Genomic DNA, 26,816 nt, shown 5'->3' with positions numbered 1-26,816 from the left:
TTATTGCAGAACTCCAACCCATTGTCAGTTCTGAGAATCTTTATTTGTTTTCCTGTCTGCTTCTCTGACATGTTCTTGAATGCCATGAACTTGTCTAAAGCTTGATCCTTTGTTTTTAGAAAGTAAACAAAGACCATTCTGCTTTTGTCATCCACAAACAACAAAAAGTATCTTGAACCTCCGATAGAATTGGTTTCCATGGGACCACAAATATCTGCATGCACTGTTTGAAGCAGTTCTTCACTTCTGTTACCAATGTGAGAGAATGATAACCGTGATTGCTTACCTTCGCAGCACACAACACAGTTGGTTTGGTTTACTTGGGATTTATCTGTGTATGACATGCCAGTAACTGCACCATCTCTCATTTTGTCAAGATCTGTGCTATTCAAGTGGGCAAATCTACGATGCCACACACGCCCCGACACTGGTGTAAATAAACAGACAAGTTGTTTCACATTTAACTTGTACACACCATCCACACAATCTGCTGTTGCGATGAGTTCATTTCTTTGGTTGTTTATCATACAGCGATTATTATTAAAGCTAACCTTATTTCCCTTCTTAATAAGTTGGCTCACTGACAGTAAGTTTGTAGCAAGGTTGGGCACATACAATACTTCTGATACTGGTATGTCATGTTCTTCACTGTTGACTATTGTTGTAATCTGCGTTTCGCCACAACTATCCACAGGAATGACCGATTTATCAGCAATAACTATCTCATTAACAACCGATTGATTTTTCAAATTTTTCAACCAATCCTTCCTGGTTGTCATGTGCATGCTGGCTCCTGAATCTATGTACCAATCTGTATCATTGAATTTTCTGCTGAGAAACACAGCACTAAATGCATTCGACGACATTTTATTGCACTGGTTCTTGTAGTGTCCCATCTTTTTGCACTTGTAACATTTTACGTTTTGTTTTGATTTTGAATTTGACGTTTCTGGCGAACTGACGTTGGCTGCATTCCGATTCGTTGAATGATTCGATTTCGTTCGGTCATTTTGGGGTTGCCAGTTTCTGCTCACAAATGCACTTTGGCTGCTAACTTCACTTGAGTCTTCCATGTCTATGAGCTTCGATTTAATGGCGTCGGTCGTTATTTCCAAGCCCGAATGCTCAATCGCCATGATCATAGGAGAGAACTTCTCAGGCAATCCAGCCAAAAGCAGCGATCCAACCCACTCTTCACTAATCTTGAAACCTGTATTATTCAACCTCTGGCTTGTTTCAACTATTGCAGTCACATAATGTGCCATGGACTCGCAATTTTCACGACGGATTGATATTAGATTTCTTAACAATCCAATTCTTCGTGTAAAGCCGGTGTCATCGTACATTTTCTGCAGCTTCGTCCAAAGGCTTAAAGCGGTAGATTCATTCTTGATGTGCACAAATAATCCTGGTTCTATTGTTAGAATAATTTTGGCCCGCGCCTTCGCATCCATAGCCTCGCCATCTTGTTTGATGCACTTCTCCATGCCCTCTAATATGAGGTAATTTTCTACCGCAAACGCCCATTCTTCATAATTTTCTCTGCCTTTCAATTTATTTATGCTAGTAATTACGTTTCCTGCCATTTTAAACTTTTAACACTGTTTAAAATTATTATTATCTGGGCCCATAACCTATTATAAATTAAACAACCAATGACTGTGAATGAAGTGAACGTTTATTCAATGATTGAAGTAATCATAAAAGGAACTATTTAATTTTGTTACAGGCAAAGGAAGCACTAATCTTATTCTAAAATCCAACATACCTGTTACAATATTCTCAATAAGCTACCAAATATAAGTACTTTATGACTACTATGAGCCAAGAACAAAATATTAGGTATTCTTCGAGATAGTCATAAGTAAGTAATATAGAATGTAACCTAGGTTGGTAAGTGTAATATTCTATCTATCTACATTTTTTTATAGTGTGTACACTTGTTTCAAACAATCTGTTTGAGAGAAGGAACACTTATTCAAAGTTTCCTGTTAACAAGGGAGATAAAGATACAAGCCTACTCTAAAGGCTGTTCGAAAAGCAACACTGCGAATGTAAGTGCCAATTTCTTCATTGTCGGTTAGAGCATAACCAGGGAGTATTGGTTAATTTTTGACACATCTATCATGAATTTATTTGGAAATGACGTTTCATTTATAAATCAATCCCTGTTGGTTAGATAACCGACTATGGAGAAATTGGCACTATAAGGCTGTTAAAGGCAAGCGTCACATTTCGGCGTCGTACGCAACGGATGCGCAGCATAAAATGACATATTTGACAGTTATTTGTAAGGAAACTATTAATATCAATATAATTACCCTGTCTGATTATATGATATAATTATTATGTCTTAATTTTATACATGGTTATTGGAAAAGTACATCCGTTATTAAAATCGACTAGAATTGACCTTTTCTATCTTAACGGGTCCGCCACTATTTTCCAATCACCCGTATAATTATGTCAAAAGCATCTCCTTTGCAGACCTGCGGCACTGAACTGATGTACATCGGTTTATAATCCACGGACAGTAGATTCACTCATACATAACATAAGCAAACAAATTAAAACACATTAAAAATAAATTAATACAAATAAGATTATTATCATTATTTTCGTGGCCAAGCTAGTAATGACTAAACGTATAAGTAGTAATAAGTAGTCAAATAGAAACACGCAAGAAAAAAAAATGAAATGCCTACATAATTGTAACATAATCACACTCCTGTGAAGATCTTTAAGTAATTACGTGGCTATACATAAAATCTGAAAACGATTATCAAGAGAAGAATTAAATTTATAGCCACATTACTGAGAAATAACGATAATTTCTGGAGTTGGCGTGGCGTTTATTATGTTGCTGTGTAGACAGTAATTTACTGTCTCACTCATCTAGTTGCTTGAAAAATAATACATACATATTCACGACTGTTAATCCCCGAAGGGGTAGTCGGAGGACAAGCGAGCCACCCACTTTTCGCAGCACCCATTTGTACTCACGTGATAGGTTGCGAACCATATCGCTTGAAAAATAAAACTACTGTAAATCGCTTTTGGGATAAGACCACCATCTGTACAGTAAAACTATAAATCTATAGAGTCCTGAAAACGGAAGTGGATCCTAACTAATTGTTAAAGACCGTATTTAATCGTTTTATTGTATTTATTTAAGGACAAATCCGTTAAAAAGCCTTTATCAATCGGTATTTTATGTATTTCAATGTAAGTAAATAACTGACAATATTATATTATTAGCAACAAAATGTAAACATTTTGTTTAAATATCCGAAGAAATGTTAAAAAAATGAGGCTATTTGATGTCTGCATTTTGTTTGCTGTTTGTTTGTTTCTGTTTCTTTGCCCGTGAGTGTAGTTGGTATGTACCTTTGTTAGTAATAAGACCAATAAAAGGTCTGTTTCGCAAATTTTAATTTCATTAGTACAAGCCAGAATTTGAACCCCTGCCTCTCGAATGAGGGCCAAGACCTTATCCGTTACCGTTACGGCACCCGGACTTTAACACGGTAAGTGCCAATTTCTCCATTGTCGTTATCTAACCGACAGGGATAGATTTATAAATTAAAAACGTCATTTCCACATAAAATTCATGACAGATGTGTCAAAAGTTAACCACTACTCCCTGGTTATGCTCTAACCGAGAATGGAGAAATTGGCACTAAAATCTTACTCTAACTAGCCCCTACTTAGCTCGAATGTCCCATAATAATAAAATGTAAAAGAAATGTATGTATTCCGTAATTTACATGAATGTACGCAGATCGGCGTAATGTGATATTGCCTGTAATTGCGCCCTGCAAGTAACTGTGTTTACCGTTATAGTATTATTATGTTGTTATGCAGAGATACATTGTCTCATATGTGTAAGAAATGTCTAGGTTCTTTAGTACGTAAGTATATTATTTACTTCCTTCCTATGAGCTCTGTATAAACTCTCTTAAGTGTCCATACTAATACTTAAGTCACTTGACCAAAAAAGTTACTAGGGAAAGAAAAAAAAACGCGAATTACGTAAAATAAAGTTATTTACAATTACTCCATATAGGAGGAGAACTATTTAAACAGCAGTACCTTCATGATTCTACAGGCATTTAGAACATAAAATACTAATAAAGTACTTAACTTCTTAATTTAGCTAAATCGCTTTGTGATAACCTCTAATAACAATCTTTAGTGGTCATGCACCATAAACTTAGGTCTTATAGTTCTTAATTACTTAGGTTATTAAAAAATATAGAATAACTATTTCTCGTGTTTAAATTAATGCTTCACAACCTTACAAATAAATAATATTAATCAATTATTTTTTGCACACTCTTTCTTACTTTAAGTTCATCTGATGCTTAGTATATTGTTACAGTAAATAGATGGCTATCTATGTAGGTACCTACCTAGAGTCGACAATATTCGTGATTGGAACATAGGTTACGGTCACATTAAGTAGGTACGGTCGCCTGCGCCTAAAAGTATACAGGCGGAGTTTTTAAAATAGCGATCCCTGATGATGAAGGGACCAGCTACATCTGTTATAAATCCGGGGACGTGTTGTGTGTGATGTGTGTAGCAGTGGTGTTAATGTGGATGTGCTTGAGCATCATGTGAGCTTGAGATCGCTATTTTCAAAACTCCGCCTGTATACTTTTAGGCGCAGGCGACCGTACTTACTTAAAATGTTTCAGAAATCGTGAAACACAACAAAAGGACTTTTTTATTGTTTATGTTTTTTCCTTCTATCTCCTAATCTAACTCGGAAACAACTTAAACATCCAATTAACAAACCTAGTCATTAACAACTTTGAGTGCATAAACCGTAAAACCTAGGCTTCATCCAGAAAGATCTGTATCTAGATATGATGTTATTAATTTATTATACTAATAAGGAGTCCCCTTTGTTTTTAAGATCGAGATTGCTGTAATGGCGGTGTTTAAGGTTTTACGGTCTGGGTTACGACGTGCCACCTTCTAATTACTATTATTAAAAGCTCTGCTTGTTTTAGAAGGAACTGTTAGCTTCAGAAGCTCATTATAATCCATTGAAATTGTGCTTGTTAAGTTTTTTGCATTGCATCGAATGAGGTATGGCTGATTTTTTGTTCTAGGTACCTATGGGGTGAAAAATCAATTGTTTGCACCTTTAAAGCTTGAAAATTACGTATTAATACCATTGAAAATAAAATTATTTTATCAGCGTAAAATTTTACAATTATTTGTCGATAGTCATAATAAATTAGTCTACCACCATTTAAGTTAATAGTGTGATAGCACAAGCTACTCAACAACCACTAGAGAACTGTATCATTTCTCATTAAATTCATTAAAAAAAGGGTTTCAAACCTTACTTAGGCCAAATAGTTTAAATATGGAAAATTACTTACAGATTTCAAAGAAAGTTAGGTTTAGATTAGAGGTAGGTATTAGTATCTACCTACCTACATATTATTATCGATTGTAGATAAAAGTGTGAGCCTGGATTAGAACAATAAGTAAGACACAACACATAATAGAGACATAACCATAAAATATGTGAGAAAAATAGCTTTCTAAAACACCATGTAAGTATGTAGGTACCTACGTACTATACGTTGTCAATAACGATATCTACACTTACTAGATAATAACGAATAGAATAACGGTCATACTTAATATATTTCTTATCGGTTCCCCTTATCTGGCCTAATCTTTATTGACCAAATCTCCATTTCGCATACCTACTTAACTCGTAAGTATGGCTAAACTTTTTTGGCCAAATTATAATTTCGCCAATAGATTTATTTAAGTATGTGCCCTATGTCTCGCCTTAAACCCCTTTGGCACAATCTTAAAACGCTGGTATAGATAATTATTAAATTTTCGGGGGTAGATTGTGAAACGCAAAATCTTACTTAGTAAAGATACCTATGTACCTACAGTCTACTTAGTGACCCAGGCCATAATTTCACCTGTGATGATGCGATTAACCAAACTACACATTATTGCATTCCACCACAGCGGTACATTTAATTTAATCATACGCAAGTTTTTTCTAACAATCCTCCTTGCCCAGCTTTAGCCGCGACCGTTACGCCATCTAGTTATTCTCTCCGCAATTAGCTAGTGCGTCGACCTTACTGACCTTTACCCGCCACCTGTCTTTGATCAACGGTGTGAGTTGTGTAGGTATTGCAGTGTGGAAAATGTCATCGTTTCCGGTTAGTGATCTTAGCCGGAACAGAGACGTCGGAATGAGTGGAGTCGCGTGAGTGATTGGATTAAAAAAAATAAATTATACCTACCATAATAATTCAGTATTGTGCAAATGTCTCCAAAGTACTGTATTTAGGTGATATTTTTTACTATTTGGGTAAACGGCTGTATGGTAGGGTAGGGTTTGGGTAAGGTAGGGTAGGACGCCACTGGCCTTTGACTAGGTACTTAGATGTAAGTTTCTACGCCGTGCACAGGTTTTGATAATGAAATATACTTACTTAATAGTTAGGTACCAATTTTATTCGTTTAAGCAAAAACTACACACTCAAAATCTGGCAATAAAACACAAAAACTACAAAACTTGTAAGTACTAGCGTTAGGTTGGTATAAAGGGACACTAAAGACAGATAGGTAGGTAAGTGCTACAATTAGTAGCATCATATTATTAAAATTTAGCAATCAACACATTTCTAAAGTAGCACTAATTTATCTAGAATTTGACGTAATTTTTATTTGTACGAATCTGACAGCTTGCTTGCCTGGCTTGTAGATTGTAAGTTTTTGGTGGCGGCAGCTCCTTTCACGTCTCACATCTGAATCCCCGAACGTAACTGAACGGCACGCGATACAGAAATTATGCAATCACACATACATACACACACACACACACACACATGGTGTGGACACACATAACAGCTGTAATGAGATATAGCTTTAATTACAGTGACACTGCAATGAGCTTTAGGATTCGTTATTTGTCACGGGATATTTATAAATGTGAACGTTTTAAGTGTTTAATTTTTATCATACAGATGATTTTTGTCGCCATAGTGGGAGTGTCAATTTAAGATTTATAGGTAATATTTTTGGTTAAAGTCTGAACTAAAGTTTAAGGGTAGGTATCTCTGTAAATTAAGTATAATGTTTTATCCAGAATCGGCAAAGCGAGATGTAATAAGTTTTATGTGTATTTGACATGCGTTGTGTTGTTCTTACGATAACAGCTTATCATCGTTCGAAAATATAGAGATGTTCGAAGTCATCGTAGCCTCGTGTTATCAAAATTGATTCAGCCGTTGTTGTATGCGCCCTTTTCGCCCTTTTTGCGTATAGTCATTATGTATATTTTGGAATATTAAGACTTTTTTCTTGTTTAAGTACCTAATGTATCGATCAATTATGAAAAATTGCTAAAGATGTTTAAGTTCCTAATTGTGTATGTAGTAAATAATTAGAAATGTCATATAATTTCCATCACACAAAGTCGTCTCTAACGGTTACTTATAGCAATGATACTTAATATTATTTCTACTTTGATTACTGTTTACTCTCATGATACAAGGGGATGTTATCTAAGGCGGACCCTAGACCTACAATAATGTTGTGCAATAAGTTTTGAATGCTAATGACGTTTGCGCAATCTTCAAATTAACCCTAGACGATCAATTATATTGCGCAATATTGACAATTGTGCAATACACGTATAATAAAAGAGTAAAGCTCAACTCGTCTTTAATATTCTTTCTCTTCTTTAGTCATCTTTGGTTTAATTTTTATTACCTGAAATGAAAATAAATTGTGCTCGTGTGCTCAGTCACCCATTCCTCCACTCCCTTCCGGCCTACAATATACATTTGCAACATTCTGTAAGTATACACTTACCTCCTCAAAGCCTACGCACAGAGCCGGTACCTACCTACCTAGGTACTTCTCGCAGATTTTCTCACACACAACACTAACCCATACACAATGTATGTATGACAATTGAATGGTCACGCAAAAACTATTGATTCCCAGCACTTTCACTCGGATTCAGATCAACCAACTTTATATAATTATGTGCGCAGGCGCATAAAACAATGTTTTAGAGATTTCTTTGTCGACCTAGTTTAGTTAATTATCTATAGGTGTTACAGTAGAGGTATTTTGTGTTGGCTTCTTGGAATGTTATCGCGCATAGGCATAGCCTTTTGCTAAATTATATTAAACAATCTTAATCCTAAGGTTGTCTTGAAAAAATCGCTTCAAGCGATAAGACTGCCATTTTTGTACATTGCCGCCATATGTGTTAGTATTTAAGTTATGTATGGTTATTTTATGTGTGTGTACAAATAAAGAATATTCTATCTATCTATCTTAAAATCTTAATAGTTTGGTTTCATTTTCATACTCTCCAGTCAAATAATTCATACCTCTACAGTTCAAACAAGTCCTGAAGTTGGGTGCGATCATACTTTTGTACCTTGTTAAACTAACAAAACACCTAATAATTCTTTCTAAGATTGACGGTTGGTTAGTTTGAGCAAACTGTACCATTTATGCTTTTAGGTACGATGAGCCAAGTTATTTAAAACGTACTACACTTAGGTACCTACCTGCACAAGTACACACCTGCAATACAGTGTAATAACTTACTTAATTATTGTTTAATTTCCATATTTCCTATCATCTTATCAAAGATAATTATAGTTAGGATATTCTGTGTCTCATGTGTTTTGATATGAGGCGGTAACTTATATTGCACGTGACTGTACTTTACTCACGTACAATAAATATTAGTACTTACACACAGATTATATATATATATATATATATACGCACTCACGCCTTGTACTAATGTACTCCCTTGCGGGGTAGGCAGAGGTGCATTGCTGCACCCACTTTTCGCCAGAGTGTTATGTTAGTCCCAATGTAATAGGGGGCGGGCCTATTGCCATTTTACGGGCACATCCAAGACCCGAGAACAAATATCTGTGTTTAAACAAATATCTGCCCCAGCCGGGAATCGAACCCGGGACCATCGGCTCAGTAGTCAGGGACACTAACCACTACGCCATTCGGTCGTCTTAATCATACTTGAATAATGTACTGCATGGGCCTCTAGTACGTGTTTTGCAATTTACGTAAACAAAAAAGTCTTGGTTTTCTTCTGCCACCTGCATACATTATCTGTCAAAAGCATCATGATAGTTTCCGCTAGAGGCGCCACTTTGTATGCGAGAAAACTGAAACTTTTATAGTTTTCGACGAACTATCAAACCTGTACTAGACGTACTGTATGTTACTTACTAATAAAATACACTGCTACCGTAGCTTTAAAAGAATCTGTTAGAATAACTTATACGCCAAAGATTGTGGATTTTAATCACAATTCTTTCGACGTATTTAAGTATTTATTTAAATACCTAAATATAGGTTATAAGGAGAACTTATAGTTAGGTAGGTATAAACAATTATACTCTGTCCATTACATTATTGGTGTTTTGACATTCAAAATCGCATACATATTTGATGACTGCAAAGGAAAACCAACTTTACTTACCAGACATAAAGAAACGTCAAAAATACAATAACATAGTGGAAGCTCTATGAAGAAACAAACAAAAAAACAAAAGAATGATGGATCCAACACAAACGATGAAAAAGTTCCAGTGGCATAAATGGTAGGTGAAACTTTTTCATTGCTCGTGACTGTGTATACCTATTTTGTGATAAGTACCTGTTTAACAAAACACACATAGATACACACTTAAAACAGCCCTTTTTAAGTCGGTGGATAAGTAAAGCTGGAACAAGCAAATACGCAGCAGCACTATTAGCGCGAAATAATATGCGACACAGATGGAATGCCAGAGACGTGCTTCTGCCGCACATTTCGCTACTTTACGACCTCTTTTTACAACAGCGACGGTTAAAAATAACAAAATCTCAAAACGCCGCAGTAAAATATTACATCTATTTACAAAAGACTCGGTTACAGCTTACAGTCCTCGCAAAAATAAACGACAGAAAAAAAAACAAAAAAGCGCAAAAATAAATATTCACTGAACCGACAAACTTATAACTATTTCGCACCATCTTTCAGGTTCTCCGTATACGCGTCTCTGTCTCGCAAGAAAATGATAAACAAAAGACAAAAAGCTGACATTTCCATCCTTTTCCCACTATTTTCAAACCAGTGTAGATGGACCTCTCCACGTGTGTACATTTTCCTCGGTGCTTTGAGTTTTCCTTCAGTGCAAGAGAGGGTTGAGGGTCAGTTAAGGTTGGTATTGTCTCGTTCTGGCGGGGATCGTATGTGATATGAAATGAGTGTTTGCGAGGACGGCCTTTTTGCTGGCTGTCTGAGCGGCTAGGCGGCAGATTTCTGAACAACAGGGCCGGATGTAGAGTCGCTTTCCTTTTCAATACTTTTAAAATAAAAATAAATAAATACATAAGTGTTATGAAATAAAAAGGTTTGAACCGGATGCGAAACAAATTTTGCCCTAACCAAACTAAATAATTTACAAATGTATTTACCTGCTGCTCTAAAAACATTTTACATAAGTAATTCACGTCACGAAACAAAAAACCTTTATAAACAAAAAGAATATGCTTCAGGTACAATGTAATGACGTATATTTGACTAAATAACCACAAACAATTTTGGTTTCATTTGCATGGAGCATAGGATAGGATGACTAAGTATAGTCAACATCTATCTATCGTTTTTTTAGTTAAACAATCATTTTAAACACAAAAGCCTTACTTTTGTCATTGGGGTCCTAATTAAGCATGAATCTTAACTGTTTCATAAATATTTATTACATAAATAATTTTTCTGTCCGAATAAAATACCTACCATTTAACAACTCAGTTTCTTTATAATAATAATAATAATAATAATAATAAATCAATTTATTGCAGGCATCAATGCTGTAACATGTTTTGTTAATTAATAAAAATTCTAAAAAAAAAATTGATCGTATCAAAAACTACAAGTGAATGCCAACTCCACGGCCGCCGCTGTCCCCGGCAGATGACGGCGGCCGCGCGCGGTCAGTTTTTGCTCGCGACCATTCCAAGTTCGAATTTGAAAATTACCCGTTCGTATTGTTCGATATTTGAAATTTCAAACTTGCATAAATCGCCTGCGCTATCCATTTTTTTAATGCTCATCTCATTGCCGTGCCAGTTCCAAATTTGAAATTTATAAATAAAGAAATAAATGTTTCTTCATGAACTAAAGATTAGGATGGTGATTGGATAAAATCCAAATTTTCGTTAGGGAGTAAGTAATTTAAGTGATTTTTCATCAGGATCTCCCATGTTGCCTTTAATCAATACTTCCAACTACCTTTATACTTGGCTGGCTTCGTCTGTGCCTGTAGGTATTCGCCTGACCAGTGGTGTGGTCAAAGCTTTCCCGAGAAGCTTAGTGCCTTCGTAATACTTCGTATGGTTATGCACTTTTAGATTTAGATCTTGATTATCTTGAGTGTGCTGAATACCTATATACAGGACAGGGTGTTGAATCTCGATCATGCCAGCATGTTTGCCCCATGATGTGCTAACTACCAGTGGCGAAGAATCCATACAGCACCATTGCATCGACTTCCATGTATCTCACGATATTTCATGATAGAGTTCAGTATATTCTATTCTATGAATCTCCAGAGCCGCGAGCACAGGATTAGAAACCGCCGTTTACGTTGCGTATCGTCAACTGTCACTGTCAAAATGTAAGGCAAAGTTAGTTCCAAAAGTGACATTTGTGTTTTCCATAATGTTATGTTTGTGTAGTTTCGAAAATAGTATCGAATCCTGTGATCGCTGCACTGTACATGGGTCTCTCGAGTGGTACATCCTAATCCTAATCCTAACTAATATTATAAATGCGAAAGTAACTGTGTCTGTCTGTCTGTCTGTCTGTCTGTCTGTCTGTCTGTTACTCTTTCACGCCAAAACTACTGAACGGATTTGAATGAAATTTGGTATACATACAGTCTAGACCCTGGGAAAGAACATAGGCTACTTTTTATACCGGAATTCCCGCGGGAAAACTTTTTAAGGCGAAGCGAAGCTCGCGGGAACAGCTAGTTGTAAATATCCCCCTAATTTCAGCTCAGCCAGCCTAGCTCCCGTGTACATCGGAGCAGCAAGCCTGGATGTTGTAGAAGCTGAAGAGCTCTTGTTAAGTATATTTTTTTCCTTAGTATAAAATTACACCTACATTTTAGAGGGCAATTTACTGCTACCGATAGGAAGACGATCGAATAGTGTAGTGGTTAGTGGCCCTGACTTCTATGCCGAAGGTCCCGGGTTCGATTCCCGGCTGGGGCAGATATTTGTTTAAAGACAGATCTTTGTACTCGGGCCTTGGGTGTTGATATTTATATTAAGTACGTATCTATCTATGAATTTGTGTATATAGACATATCACCTGTCCTACACGCATAACACAAGTTCTGCATAGCTTGGGGTCGGATGGCCGTGTGTGAGATGTCCCCAGATATTATTAAATTAAAAAATACTGTATTGCCATATAAATATCCACCCACAACGCATGCATACAACTGGATACTTATCAATTAAATGTCATAGACCTCCAACCTATAAAAAATTTGGTAGCATTGCATAGTCACTCTGAAGGTATAGGTTTACCTAGCCGTTAAAATGAAAAACGAGGCTATTACGTAAACTTACTAGCTAATAAAGTCGGAATATTAAATCACTGATCTGCTTTTCATGTAACATAATTATTATTATACTTAGAAGAACTATGACGCTATACCTACCGAAAACATTATAACACCGCTTTTGTTCGGCCAGGGGCTAAAAACATAACATTTATAAATCTTACTAAGTACCTAATTATATATAAAATAAATTAGCCCCATATCTTTATACAATTTAAATGGTTAACAATATATAATAACAATGTGTTACTTTTAATAACTAGTTTCGTCACGGGTAGCCGATTACAGGAAAATGGCGGCGTTTAGTTCTAGGTTCTAGTAAAGCAGTTTTCACGGCCGCTAAGCTTAACGGAGAGTCCGTTCACTAGTTTATCATCATCATCATTATTATAAATTTCTTTATTGCTTAAAGTAAATTGGTACAAAGGCGAACTTAATACTAGCAGTATTTTCTACCAGTTAACCTTTTGTGATGTCGAAAAAGTGATAGGTAGTGCTTAAGGCATTGACAATAGAAAATGGTCTATATTGAGTACTTAACCGAAATATTAATATACAATATAAATATTAACATGTATTGTATAATATAATGAAAAAAATATGATAAACCTAGAAAACAAATGAAACAGAAAAAAAAACTATTAACATGATACCTACCTAAATAAATACATTTAATACATACAATATACTTAAAATTACTATCATCATCATCATCATCACACAGATAGGGATCAGTTAGGCAGAATGTTCTGCTCTTGGACATCATCGTGGACTTACTTAAGAATAGATTATTATTTCTGTTCCATTACGAGTATTTACGACCTACCTACATATTGGAAGGCTTAAACCAAACTGTAAACGTTTAAAATTGTATTTAAATCAAGTTTTCAGGCTAATAAATAAGTAAAAAAAAATTGTTAAATTCCACGCTCATTTGTTATTTAGGTAAGTCAGTAGCTTACGCTTGGCTGAATTATTGTAATAAAAATTTTGAAGTGTTTAAAAATTTAGCATTTTCAGCTTGCCATATTTATATGGATGCTAATTTTCAAAATTGAAGTAGACCTGCAGCTAACCTTTTGGCACAGCCTTAAATTGTGGAAAAATAGATTACTGGTAGTGGTAGTAAATTTTTTTTTTTTTTTATCTCTCTCTCTCTCTCTCTCTCAGCCTTCTGTAGTCCACTGTTGGACATAGGCCTCTCCTAACGATCGCCACCCCAAACGGTCACCCGCCATCTGCATCCAGCGGCTTCCCGCTGCCTTCCGCAGATCATCAGACCAACGGGTTGGGGGGCGACCGACACGCCGTTTGCCGACACGGGGTCTCCACTCTCCACTCCAGAACCTTTGTACTCCAGCGGTCGTCGGCTCTGCGGGCTACGTGGCAAGCCCATTGCCACTTCAGCGTGCTAATTTTTTATATAGGTACCTAATAGGTATTTCCAATTTCCCAATCATGAAAGGATTTGGTCAAAGCCACGCATTACCTTAACCTTAAAGGTATACGTACCTAATGCTTCAAGAATAGCCTCCAATTTCCGGTCCCACCAAGCTACAGTAAGTTTTTAATATTTTCCTTAAAGACATTGAGTTCAATTGTGAAATAAATAACAAAACAAAACTCAGAAATTGACAACACACTTATAGGGATTATAAAGGTCGCTTATATTCTTAACTATATGGGCCTTGTCTTGATAGATACATATAGGCATAGACTAATTAGTAAGTATATTAGTCTATGATATAGGCAACAGTGCATTTATGCACTCACTGGCAGCCAGGATAATGTTAGCCTCTCTCTATGGACTTATTTGTAAATAATTAGAGTCGATATAATTATTTACCTACCTATCATAGTAGGTATAAAACTATTATTTACATAGAAATAAAAAAAAAATACCTATATACGGTATGGTATATTATATTATAGTATAATATCTAAGTACCCAATAATACTCAACTTAGTATCCTACTTTAATTGCTCATCACCTCTAAAAGCTGTGTGGAATTTTAATTAAAATAATAATCACATGTAAAAACTAACCCAAAAACCTACACAAAAATCGAATTAAGCCCAATAAAACTAGCCGCATCACAGTTCAACTAGCCACTTTGCTTAAAAAAGAAAAAAAAACGCTTACACTAAGACAATGCACCCGAAACAAAAAACAACGCAAAGGATAGCACATAAAATACTGCTTTAAACTCTATCGTATAGAAAATACCAATATACAGTAAGCATAGCTTATTACTTATGCAAACTTTAGCCACACCCACCCTTATACGCCCACATTCACATCTTCCATCTCTTTCTAGCCTACAGAAACGTATACCTCCGTCCCTGTCGAATGCACACCGCCTACACCTTTTCAGAAGCCTGTTTTTAGTTATCGCGAAGCGCTCAGTAGCGCTGCACCGAAACGCGTCGCGCGGAAAAACCGTTAAAAAAACTAGTGCTAAAAATAGTTGCTTTTTTCCCAACCGTTTTTTCGAAACTGCTATGTCTAGTTCGATTACCGTTTTTCAATTTAGAGACCGATATTCGATAATGATTGAGATAATGCCGATGGAATGTCATAGTGTAGGCGTTACTTGCATCTCTTTCGCACGGTAGATTTTTTTTCGGAGTTTTTTTTTTCGCTGAAGCCGAAAGTGCAGTGTTTTGTGCTAAGTGGTTGGTGATTTGGTTTTAATGAGTGTTTAAGGTAATTATAGTTTATTTGTTTAGGTTCATTGTGGGTTTTGCAAAGGATGTGGATTAACGGTGGTGTTTTTAGCGGCTAAGTGCGAGGTCCCATTTGTGCGTTGCGTTGTCGCTGCAATAAAAAAAAATTGACACTCCCTTTGGGACGACGATGATGCGAAGCGATGAAGAAACGCATCACAACGCACCAATGGGGCCTCACCCTAAGGCTTAGACTGAAACGGAAGTGTAGATAGTTTTAACGCCATGGCAGTACCATTCGGCTATGAGGCTTCAGGAATTGTTATGCCACATTATTTTTTTCTATTGTATCAATATCATTTAGGTACTGAATAACGTCCATAGATGAACAAATGCCTTTCATTTCATTGGAACAACTGAACCAATTTTAATTAAATAAAATAAAAAAACTCTTGATCTCATAAAAACACGATGGGTACGTAACGTACAAAGATTTTCATCCTTTTTGAGAAACATTTAGGTACTTACTTAAATGGACAATTAGACATAGATTGACAAACAGATCCCAAGCTGGTTGTTATATGGTGTATGAAATTGTGCTAAAATTGTCTTAACTAAGTTCTTTTTTTTTTGCACTCCCATACAATTTTACTCCCTGTACCTCCTGCAGGTTGACTGGTAGAAACCACCGTGGTAAGGCCACCTAATTGTACATAATTACTTTTGTATATTGTGCAATGAAGAATAAATAAATAAATAAAAAAAAAAATTAAGGTTTCCTGGTAGAGATGGCTACATTAAGGGCGCATTTTGGAGCTCTTGTATATAAAAAATACTTTAATGGTGCAAGTTTGGTTAATACTTTAATGGTGGTTTAAGTTCAATCTAGGTATCTACTATCGATCGATCCAATAAAGATTATCAATAAATATTTTTAAGTGAATAGTTTTTAAGAAATCAAACTTTAATTTTCATGACTAAGGTTGGACTCTACTTTCAGTCGTGTTTTCTGAAAACTGTTTGTCATGCATCATAGGAGAGTTTTCAGGCCTGCCGCTGCATGGTTTCTTTACCGACGTAGATAAACGTGATTATAATTCGCCATAAATACGACGCTGTGATTGGCAGAACAGAACAGGCATTATACGAGTTTTATCGGCGTCGCTAACGAACCCGTGATAGCGGCCGCTGAATCCTAATCCTAACTAATATTATAAATGCGAAAGTAACTGTGTCTGTCTATCCGTCTGTTACTCTTTCACGCCAAACTACTGAACGGATTTGAATTAAATTTGGTATACATACGGTCTAGACCCTATACTAGGAAAGAACATAGGCCACTTTTTATCCCGGAATTCCCACGGGAAAACTTTTTAAGGCAAAGCGAAGCGCGCGGCTAGTACAACTAACAGCTAGTAGTTTATATTTCTATTCTGTAGATCATAGGAGACAAGGGCAATAATCATTGGTCAACCTTATTAAATAAGTCAGAATTTAGTCGATGTACAGGAAAGGGCAGAAAGACCTGACCCCTCTCAGAAACATTGTTACTATGAGAGGGGGGTCAGGTTTCTCTGCACCTGACCGTACCTTCAACACAGCTCGGTCTATCTATACCTATAGGTACATGTAGGTGTTTTGCAAAAAAAACAATGACTTTCTATATACAATTTTATCGTCGTTGCAAAGTTAAAATGCCTTATTTGAGGTTTTACCTAATATGAAATATTTTTTGCGTGAAAAGACTTCAAATCCTCACCTAGTTTCTTTTACACATTATCCCATGTGTAAGCTGCCATAGCAAAAACTCAACCGTACCAAAAAAACAGTAAATATTTTTTCAGTTAGCTATTTTTTTCGTTTTTGTGACGTCGATTCTAAATGCACAAAATCTAATTTTGGTGCAATCAAAACTTTAAATTCTCAACTGCAATTTTTTTAGTTTAACAACACAAAAAACAAACCTTCAGAATTGATACCATTGTCACTTGTAGGTGAGTATATTTTCAGTCAAAGCCTTCATGACAATTTTGCGCCGAATCGATATTTTTATAATTTATGAAACTATAAGAACAGACGACCGAATGGCGTAGTGGTTAGCGACCCTGACTACTGAGCCGATGGTCCCGGGTTCGATTCCCGGCTGGGGCAGATATTTGTTTAAATACAGATATTTGTTCTCAGGTCTTGGGTGTGCCCGTAAAATGGCAATAGGCCCGCCCCCTATTACATTGGGACTAACATAACACTCTGGCGAAAAGTGGGTGCAGCAATGCACCTACCCCGCAAGGGAGTACATTAGTACAAGGCGTGAGTGCGTGTTTTTTATTTTTATTAGAAAAAGGTGTACAAACACAACACTTAGCCCTTGCTTTACTGCTAAGTAAAAATATAATTAACCATCCCAAAACAAACATAAATAACGCTAAACACTGAAATAAAAGTTAAGTTGTTTTAACAGTTTAATTGCTACTTCACGGCTAATTTGACGAACCACTCGGTTTGTTATAGTCAATGATACTAAAAGCTATTTCGTAATAATAAGCAGCTACACAAAAATTAACTGCCATTTATAAATAGCTTCGACTTGTGACTTTAGGTAGGTGAAATTACACTTTAAATGCCAATGGGCGTTTTGGGACCTATGTCCAATAAAGATGAGACATACATCGTTGGATAGCTCTTTTCAAGTGAGCAAAAAAGTATTATGACGACAAATCCGTATAAGTTGTCCATTTTGAAATATATTCGTCGGAAGGAAGTATTTTTCTATGGCATTGCACTCTCTCTCCTGATGACAGTTAGGGCGTAATACACGTAAACACGTATTATGGAAATTGGAGAAATTACTTTCAACTGGTTTTATTAACTGAGATAATGAACAAATATAATATTATAAGAAATATGATCATTTTGCTATAAAAATTTAAAATGATTGTGAAAAACTAACAAAAACATTAAAATTACAGAAATAAAATATAAAAACTTTCAAGGTACGATTCTTCTAATTGGACAGTAAATCAAGACTAGCGCTTCCGATATTCATATTCTGCAAAAAAATACCTTTTCAACGACGTATCACTCATTTCTATTGGTGGTGGTCCCAGCTTCCATATATTGGTGCCCATCATCATTTATGCTTATTAATTAAAATAACATCGGTACATTGGTACAGTCTGGGAAAATCTCTCCCAGGTGGCATGGTCAGGTTTCTTCTGCAGGAGACTGTAGGTAAGTAGGTATAGTATATGCTTACGACTCAGAAAAAAACATTATTCAAATACAGTATAATCCTCGTGGGATTGTGTACATAATACTTATCTATTACATAGTAGAGGTAGGAATTAGTTAAAATATTAGTGATAGAGTTTTAAAATTATCATAATTTTTGCGATTGTTGGCAAAATATTGACGAAAACGGGTTTCAGGGCGAACGCGCTCCGCCTCAATGTCGTCGCTCGCGCACTTATCACTTTGTTTCACTTGTGTTTGTAAGTCTTTCGTTTTTTTGTTGTTTATTAAATGTTATTGTGCGTCACTATTAAAGACGCCTCCACTGAAACACCAGCGCGGTGTCCTTGGCTGTGGCCAAGGGCGCTGCAATAGCTGAGTGGACGCCTTTTTGGCGGACAGCAAATTTATACGTAAGTTCTTTATTATTGTGTATATATTTAAGTATGATTGCTGTCATTGTCAAATAAAGTTGTATCTTTCTTTCTATCTTTCTAAATATACCTTCTACACTCGCGAGCAAAGAAAAAGTTTCACTTACAAAATGTCGACATCCGACATGACCCATATATTATGTTTTTGATTTTTTATTTTGAAGGATACAGAATAATAACTAGTATAATGCACATGCAATAATGAAAAACACCAAATTTCTGACTATTACGTATTTTGAATTATAAAAAACATAAATATTATATGAAAATCTTAATGTTAACAACATTTAAATGGAGAGAATGGATGAATGGAAATACGAGGAAAATAATGCTTCTAAAATATTATTATATACCTACTCGTAGCTAGTAGGTACATTTTCCTATTAAGTAGGGAGTATATTAGTTACCTACACACTGATATAATAATTGCGAAATATAGAATTAAAATTCCAAGAAATACTCACATAATAACAATAATTTTAATGTCCGATTGTCTACGATCGTTCTTTGCACATGTTAATTTATTTACATTTTAATAGGATCTTCGTTTTAATGAGATTAGGTATTGTGTGCTTCAGGATCTATTATCTATGTAGGTATTATACTCTGTGATAGTGTAATACACTCCCGGGCAATGAAAAAGTTCCACTCACAAAATGCCGTAACCAAACAACCCCAATTTTTTCAAACAATTAATTTTAAATTTGAATTAAATATTACTGTTTTAGTTGATAGTATCCTGATGCTCTGTTAAATGTACTTCAATGTTGCAGAAGACGATATTAAGCTATAGATTTTTCCGTTTAGGAGTAATTTGGTTATTTTCGTCCGGATGGCGTAGTGGTTAGCGACCCTGACTACTGAGCCGAAGGTCCCGGGTTCGATTCCCGGCTGGGGCAGATATTTGTTTAAACACAGATATTTGTTCTCGGGTCTTGGATGTGCCCGTAAAATGGCAATAGGCCCGCCCCCTATTACATTGGGACTAACAAAACACTCTGGCGACAAGTGGGTGCAGCAATGCACCTCTGCCTACCCCGCAAGGGAGTACATTAGTACAAGGTGTGAATGTTTATATTATTGGTTCTTTTCTGAGTGGAACCTTTTCATTGCCCGTGAGTGTAGCTGCACCTATGGCCCTCTCGAACCTTTAACATTTTCTAACCCCGCTTGTCTACTGCGGGTTGTTTGGTTCCACCTATCTATATAAATAGGTGGAATTAACACTAAACGCTAAACGTGTTTAATCGCCTGTCAAACGTCTGTCAGTTACTAAAAAATTTAGGTACTTACTTAAGTAACTAATAAAAAAAAATACTTTATACAGTTTTAAATACGTTTAGCGTTTGGTAAAAGTGACCCCTAGATTTGCTAGATTATGCAGGATAATAAGATGTTCAGACAGAATGAAGTAGTAGTGACTGAAAACACCCGTATCTCTAACCTATCCACAATACGGGTGATATTCGGCAGTCGCCGACTGTCCAAGAGGTGCCAAACGTTTGTAAAGTACAGACAAAGCTTAAATTATAATAATTACTACGTTACAAATGATACATCATTGGGGAAGCTTCTTATATGTAGCTATAGGTAGTAAAGGAAAGTGTGTAGGAAGTTAGGTACCCTAACTAACCTATACGTATAAGTACGTATACCAGGACATCATGAATAAAGACAACTACCCTAATACACATAAGACAATACCACAGAGCTAGCTAAACACATTATACAGCCAAATTGGAAGTGGGCGGGGCCTAAGAAAGGCGTGGCGAGTGGGCGTGGCTTGCCGGTCGTTGACCTATGGGTTACCTACTAGTTCTATAATTATGTATGAATTTCGTTCATTCATTATCATTAGTTGTTCTATGTATGGCGCGTGCATGTCGCAGGAAGGATGCGCGGTTCGCCGGAATGTAATATGTCTAGGTTTAAAATAGGTTTTTTGTAGAACAGCCGGCCCTTTTTGTTGAGGTTAAATTGTGGGGCGGAGAAAAGGTTTTTCAGATGCCATGTGATACTTATAGATTAAAGTTTAGTAGTTTTTGTAAAGGCTAAAAAGCGCGATATTTTGGAGATATAGGATGGTAGTGATGTTACAAACATACAATTAGTATGATAAACCACAGATATATTAATAACTAGGAAGGTACGTGAGCCCTATTTTGGTGCTACTCCAAGGGATACTTTTTTGGCAGATAGGTATAACAAGTTTACAGTCACATCTAGATTTTAGGTCTTTAAAGTTGGCGGTGGTGATGAGGAAGGCCGAGGAAAAGTTTTTGCCGTTCTAGGGAGGCCTATGTTGTTGTTTTTTAACGTAGCTGAATAATTACCTAGTATGATAACTTAGAATTACTTTAACTAATTGTTCAAATAAAATTGTCAAATTGTACATCTTTTACTGACAAACGAGTGACTAATAACACTAAATTCGTTTAGCGTTTGGTGAAATTAGATTAGGTAGATACATAGGTGTTATTATTTTGGCGTTGATACACGGCTGTGGGCTTCTTTTAACAACTTTTTTCTTTGAGCTTATTAAGGTCAATGACACATTGTTAATTGTTACTAACACATTGTATGGATTTAATAATCTGAAAATAAATTGATTTATTATGTAAGTACCTATGCCACTTTTGAAACATCCATCCATCTCGTTTTATTTTATAGTTAAAAAAATTAAGTGAGTTATTTATATGTTTTTTATTTGTTTCAGATAAAAGCACCATGAAAGCGCCAGACAAACTACAAAACTGAATAATTAGTCAAATCTTTAAAACGATTTCAAGTGCAATACCTAAATATTACTTTTAAGCATAATTTATTGAGATTAAAAATAAAATATCGTTACAAACGTTGTTAACTAGTGAAACTGGTGCTAATTAGTAAAAAATAAAAACAAATCAAGTGCAAACGAAAAAACAATGGAAACCCGCAAACACGCCAAGATGTTAAACATTCCAAATTTCAAAAACGAGTGAACAACCAAATTTAAAAACTTTGAGTTCCAAATTCAAAACGTCAGTCCTCGGAACATGCGTTCGAAAGTGACTGCAAACCCCCAAAATGCGTGACATTCCAAACCAGTGAACCTTTAACTTAAAAACATTCCGTTCCAAATTCCAAATTCAAACTCTCAGTCCTCGGAACATGCGCTCGCATGAGTGACGTCTACGAGCACGGGTGTGAGATGTATACCGCGTGGTACTCCCGCGGGGAGGGCGGCATGCACCACCATCAGATGGGCCAGTTGTACCACCATGGGCCGCCGATGATCAAGACTGAGGCCGGGGTGAATAGCGACTGTATGATGGCTGTAGACTACGCGCCGCCTATTAAGGTAATGTACATTGTACAATATTTTTTTAATCTGTCTAATTCATTGCTCTTCTTGTATAGTGGTCAAATACTATTTATGCTCAATTAATTGAATAAAAGATAAACTGATGGACTGAACACACGGGAAACTAGTCGGCGGCGACCAGTAATGATAATAATATGTAGGGACATCTCACAAACGGCTTTCTGACCCCAAGCTAGATAGAACCTGTAAATTGGGTATCGGACTGCTGATAATTATCTACACAAATACATAGATACACACATAGTTTGATATGTATAAATACAAGTACAAGTAACTGTCTTCACCCAAATATCTGCCCCGGCCGGGAATCGAACCCGAGACCTTCAGCACAGCAATTAGTCAACCACTAGACCATTCGGTCGTCTAAAATATATTGACACTACAACAGTCAAGGAGCCAAACTGTATCAGCCTCAAATACTATTAAAGCCAGTAGCCGCGGCCTGCACCGTGTAATTGTGTATGAATGGAAGCTGAGACGAACCATTCACTCGGAGGCGGCCGTAGATTAACAATATAACAAACTAGATAGTGTGTGGGATTGAAAAACAGCGACACGGCTCGCGACCTATCACGTGAGTGCAAATGTACAGCGAAGTGCAAGTACAGAGTCACCACTTCGGGGATTACAGTCATAAGCATATTATTATCTATGTAAGATGGTGTGTCACATATATATAAAAAACAAAGTGAAAAACTGTTCGCATTTTGTCAACATTATGACAACCATTGTACCAATAAATAAAGTTACTAATATTCTAATCGAACTAATTCAAAAAACTGAGCTCAGTGGCAGAAGTGAGGCGTTGTTGAGACGTTTCTTTTGCACTGACACTCCATCTTGAACGTATATTGTTAATCTAAGAGGCTGCAGCCGCCACGCTGTTTCAATCAGAGAGTCTTGAATGGAATGCGATGAGTATAGGCCTACGATCTACGATGTTTGGAGATAAGAACTTTGGAAGTTACAAGTTTTGAGAAAAAACTAGTAAACGCATTCGTTTTTACCATCCTGTAGGTGTGAATACTCTCCCATCTATAATAATGATTATTTATTATTATTCATCATTTACTTTCAGTGACAACTGGAACTCTTAAACTGCTCGTGAGTTTATTATCCTAACTAATATTATAAATGCGAAAGTATCTGTGTCTGTCTGTCTGTCTGTTACTCTTTCACGCCAAAACTACTGAACGGATTTGAATGAAATTTAGTATACAGTTGGTCTAGACCTTAGAAAAGAACATAGGCTACTTTTTGTCCCGGAATTCCCGCGGGAAAACTTTTTAAGGCGAAGCGAAGCTCGTGGGAACTGCTAGTTCAAAATAAAGTGTAAGTCGATTAGAAATTCAATATTATACCGTTATACTTACTTAATTTCCAAAATTTGCTTTAAAACCTGTCACCCGCGGCGCGGCGCGCGCTACGAAGCCCATCATCTACAACCATGGTTTCAAAAATGACATTATTCAGCAAAAAGTTCCACAAAAAGTGTCCAACCTGTTTGGTTTAAAACGAAAACGGATACGCACGACCGAGTTTGATTCTCCACAGAGTGGCGCGGGCGGTAGTTAGATCTGGGTTTTTTACTTTTTTTTTCCAATTTCCTACAGATACGATAGATCGGATTCTGGGGATTAGGCTAGTGATGTTGTGAATGAATTATTGTAGTGCAGTTTTTGTGTAAGAACTGGCCTATGAGAGTAGGTAATTTTGCATATCACATAACTTACAAAATGTCACCCTAGTTAGTATGTTCGATATCTGACGAACCTTATTCGCTCTCTAGTGTCTCGTATTTAACACGGACACGCTAAGAAGGATGGATTTTTCATCCTAATTTTTTAATAATTTTATGCTACTATAATATTATTGTGACAAATTATTTATTGCTTACCAATGTTATAATGATGAAACTAAAAGTCGATAATCGAATGATTTTACTCTAAAGAACTTCAGTCATGTTTCATGAAAGGTTATCTGTTAGACATTGCTTGATAGGTTGTCGGTAGGCCGCCTTTTTGTGCTGTTTCATTTAAAAGTTGTTTGTATTTTGTAAAAATTACGTCGATGGTGGAAAACAAAGAGTATTCTATTTTATATAATACATTTTTTACCCTTGAAATAACAAAATAACTTATTCCAACATGTACCTACTACCTACTTATAATTTCCTCGGTGCATCACTAGCTAAGGCTGCGGTCGCACAGACGGCACGTCGCCGCTACGTGAGCAATCAGCTTGTTAGCTTTACTGGACACCTGTCTCGAGCACCCAGTATTGTGTAGGTACCTAGGAGGTGCCTCCATTCAGCTCCAGGTGACGTGATGAGAGCTGGTTGAGCGGAGGCACGGGCTGTTATTGTTCTGTGATTGCTGCGGTTCAAATTCAGCGGCCATTTTTTCTCCTTCCTAAATAATTGTAGGACGAGTGGCAGAGGTTAGAAGTAGAAGAAGTCATAATCAAACATACCTACATTCGTAATAATAAATGTTATTTTTTTTACACGGCCTTACTAAGATTTCATGATCGCAACTCATCACGTCCCCACTGCTGGGGCATGGGTCTCCTTCCAATGCAAGCAAGCTTGTGCTTGAGAGTTGTCGGGTAAGTGGTCAACCCGCCTGTCAAATGTTTTCAATTTGCCCGAAGGCCTCTGACACGGCTTAACGTGCCGTCCGAAGCATGGAAGCGTCCAGAAAACAACCACTTGAAATCAGTCACCTATCCAATGGCTGACCGTGCCATGTGTTGCTTAACTTCAATGATCAGTTACGATCACTGAAACTAGCTCGACTACGGACCCTTGCTTATCACTCCCTGAACCTCCTGCAGGTTTACTGGCAGAAAATGGTTTTAGCATTCATCCACTTGACTGTAAATTATTAGAGTTCACTCAGGAACAATGAAAAATAAATACATTACCACCAGAACCGCCAAAATTTGGCCTATATCGCTATTTTTTAATTTTACCAAACACTGAGCATATTTTAAATTATATTAGGCATAGTAGTAAAATTTTAAATAGATATAGGTATTATGTACATTTTATACTGACAGAAGTTTGACAGGTCACTAAATACGTTTAGCGTTTGGTGAAATTCCACCCAAATCTAATACGTTGACACAAATTCAGCGTTTATCGATTTCACAAACGACTTCACCGCGACCATACATCAACGTCATCCCACTCAGCACGAGGGGAGTTTTCGAAGACAACCGAATGGTGCTTAGTGAGACTGACTGCTATGCCGAAAGTCCCGGGTTCGATTCCCGGCCGGGGAATATATTTGTTTAAAATACGGATATTTTGTACTCGCGTCATGGGTGTTAATATGTATTGTATTATGTAATTTTGAATCTGTGTAGATATATCAGCTGTCCGAAACCCATATTACAGGCTCTGCCTAGTTTGGTTTCGGATGTCCAAGATAGAAGAGAATGCTTTTAGCATTAAGTTCGCCTATGTACAAATTGATTTATGTGCAATTAAATAATTTAATAATAATGTCCCCACGTATTATTTTTATTAGACAACGGTTCAGATCGTTAGTATTAGAGCTATGTTTAATTCATAAGCTATTACCTACAAGTGATATCATTATGTTATTAATTATAGATTGGCCATATGCTCCTTAACTCCGAAAATGTTTAATCATCTAACTGAATTAATGAAAAAAACAGAACACCGTAATTTGAGAACCTTCATTTTCTTGAAGTCGGTTCAAAATTTTATGACTAGCTGTAATTTTCCTACAGCTTATTTAACAAAGATGATTCCAATGACGTTATGAAGTCGTTATAGATAATACTCGTATATGTCATAATGAAATTTAATAGATTTACCCCCTTAGGGCTGATTTTTCAATAGCCAGATAAAGGTTATCTGGGGAATAATTCTCATACTGTCGAGTCTGAATGTTTGTATTAGACAGTGACAGCAACGAATATATTCGTCAGATAACATTTATCTGACTATTGCAAAATCAGCCCTTATTCATAAAAAAATAATATTGGACGCTTTAGCTATTGAACTGTTCTGCGTCCAGTAATTTTTTTATGAATAAGGGGATAGTCCCTAGTCTTATTGTATAAGTGGTGTGCAATGAAATGTAAATAGAAATTTCAGAATACTATTTCTGCGTAGGAAATTCGGAAAACTGTGAACTGTCACAGGAACCACCTCAGCTGAAACTTGGTATAGTTGACCGAAAATGTTGAAAAACAAAAGACAATTATCTCGCATCAGTCTAACGACCGTCAGCCCGGGGCCGGGGCGAGGACGAAAGTAATTCCCCAAATTATCTAAGACATTTCACTGCACCACTGCCCCGGAGTAAAATTAGGTAGCTGCTTTTTTAATTGATGTTTTAATAAAAAAAAAATTGGTTAAAAAATGGATTTGGCGATTACTGTTGCTGCTTTTGGGATAGTCTCTGCTGGGATTGCGAT

General features: G+C 36.4%; 1 protein-coding gene across 3 annotated transcripts in view; it reads left to right on the top strand.

Moving 5' to 3' along the window:
• Positions 1-15,071: 15,071 nt before the first annotated feature.
• Positions 15,072-26,816, top strand: part of LOC105385502 (zinc finger protein rotund) — a 132,963-nt gene continuing 121,218 nt past the window's right edge. For all 3 annotated transcript variants that reach the window (XM_038110285.2, XM_038110284.2, XM_038110286.2), the window contains exons 1-2: positions 15,072-15,375; positions 21,717-22,340. In XM_038110285.2, the coding sequence (XP_037966213.2) occupies positions 22,161-22,340 (180 nt within the window). In that variant the 5' untranslated portion in view covers positions 15,072-15,375; positions 21,717-22,160. The remainder of the gene's footprint in view (positions 15,376-21,716; positions 22,341-26,816) is intronic.

The sequence above is a fragment of the Plutella xylostella genome, chromosome 27 (assembly GCF_932276165.1).
Source record: "Plutella xylostella chromosome 27, ilPluXylo3.1, whole genome shotgun sequence".
In the NCBI taxonomy this organism is placed as follows: Eukaryota; Metazoa; Arthropoda; class Insecta; order Lepidoptera; family Plutellidae; genus Plutella; species Plutella xylostella.
The sequence above is the reverse complement of the archived record's forward strand: the minus strand, read 5'-3'. Positions and strand labels throughout refer to the sequence as shown.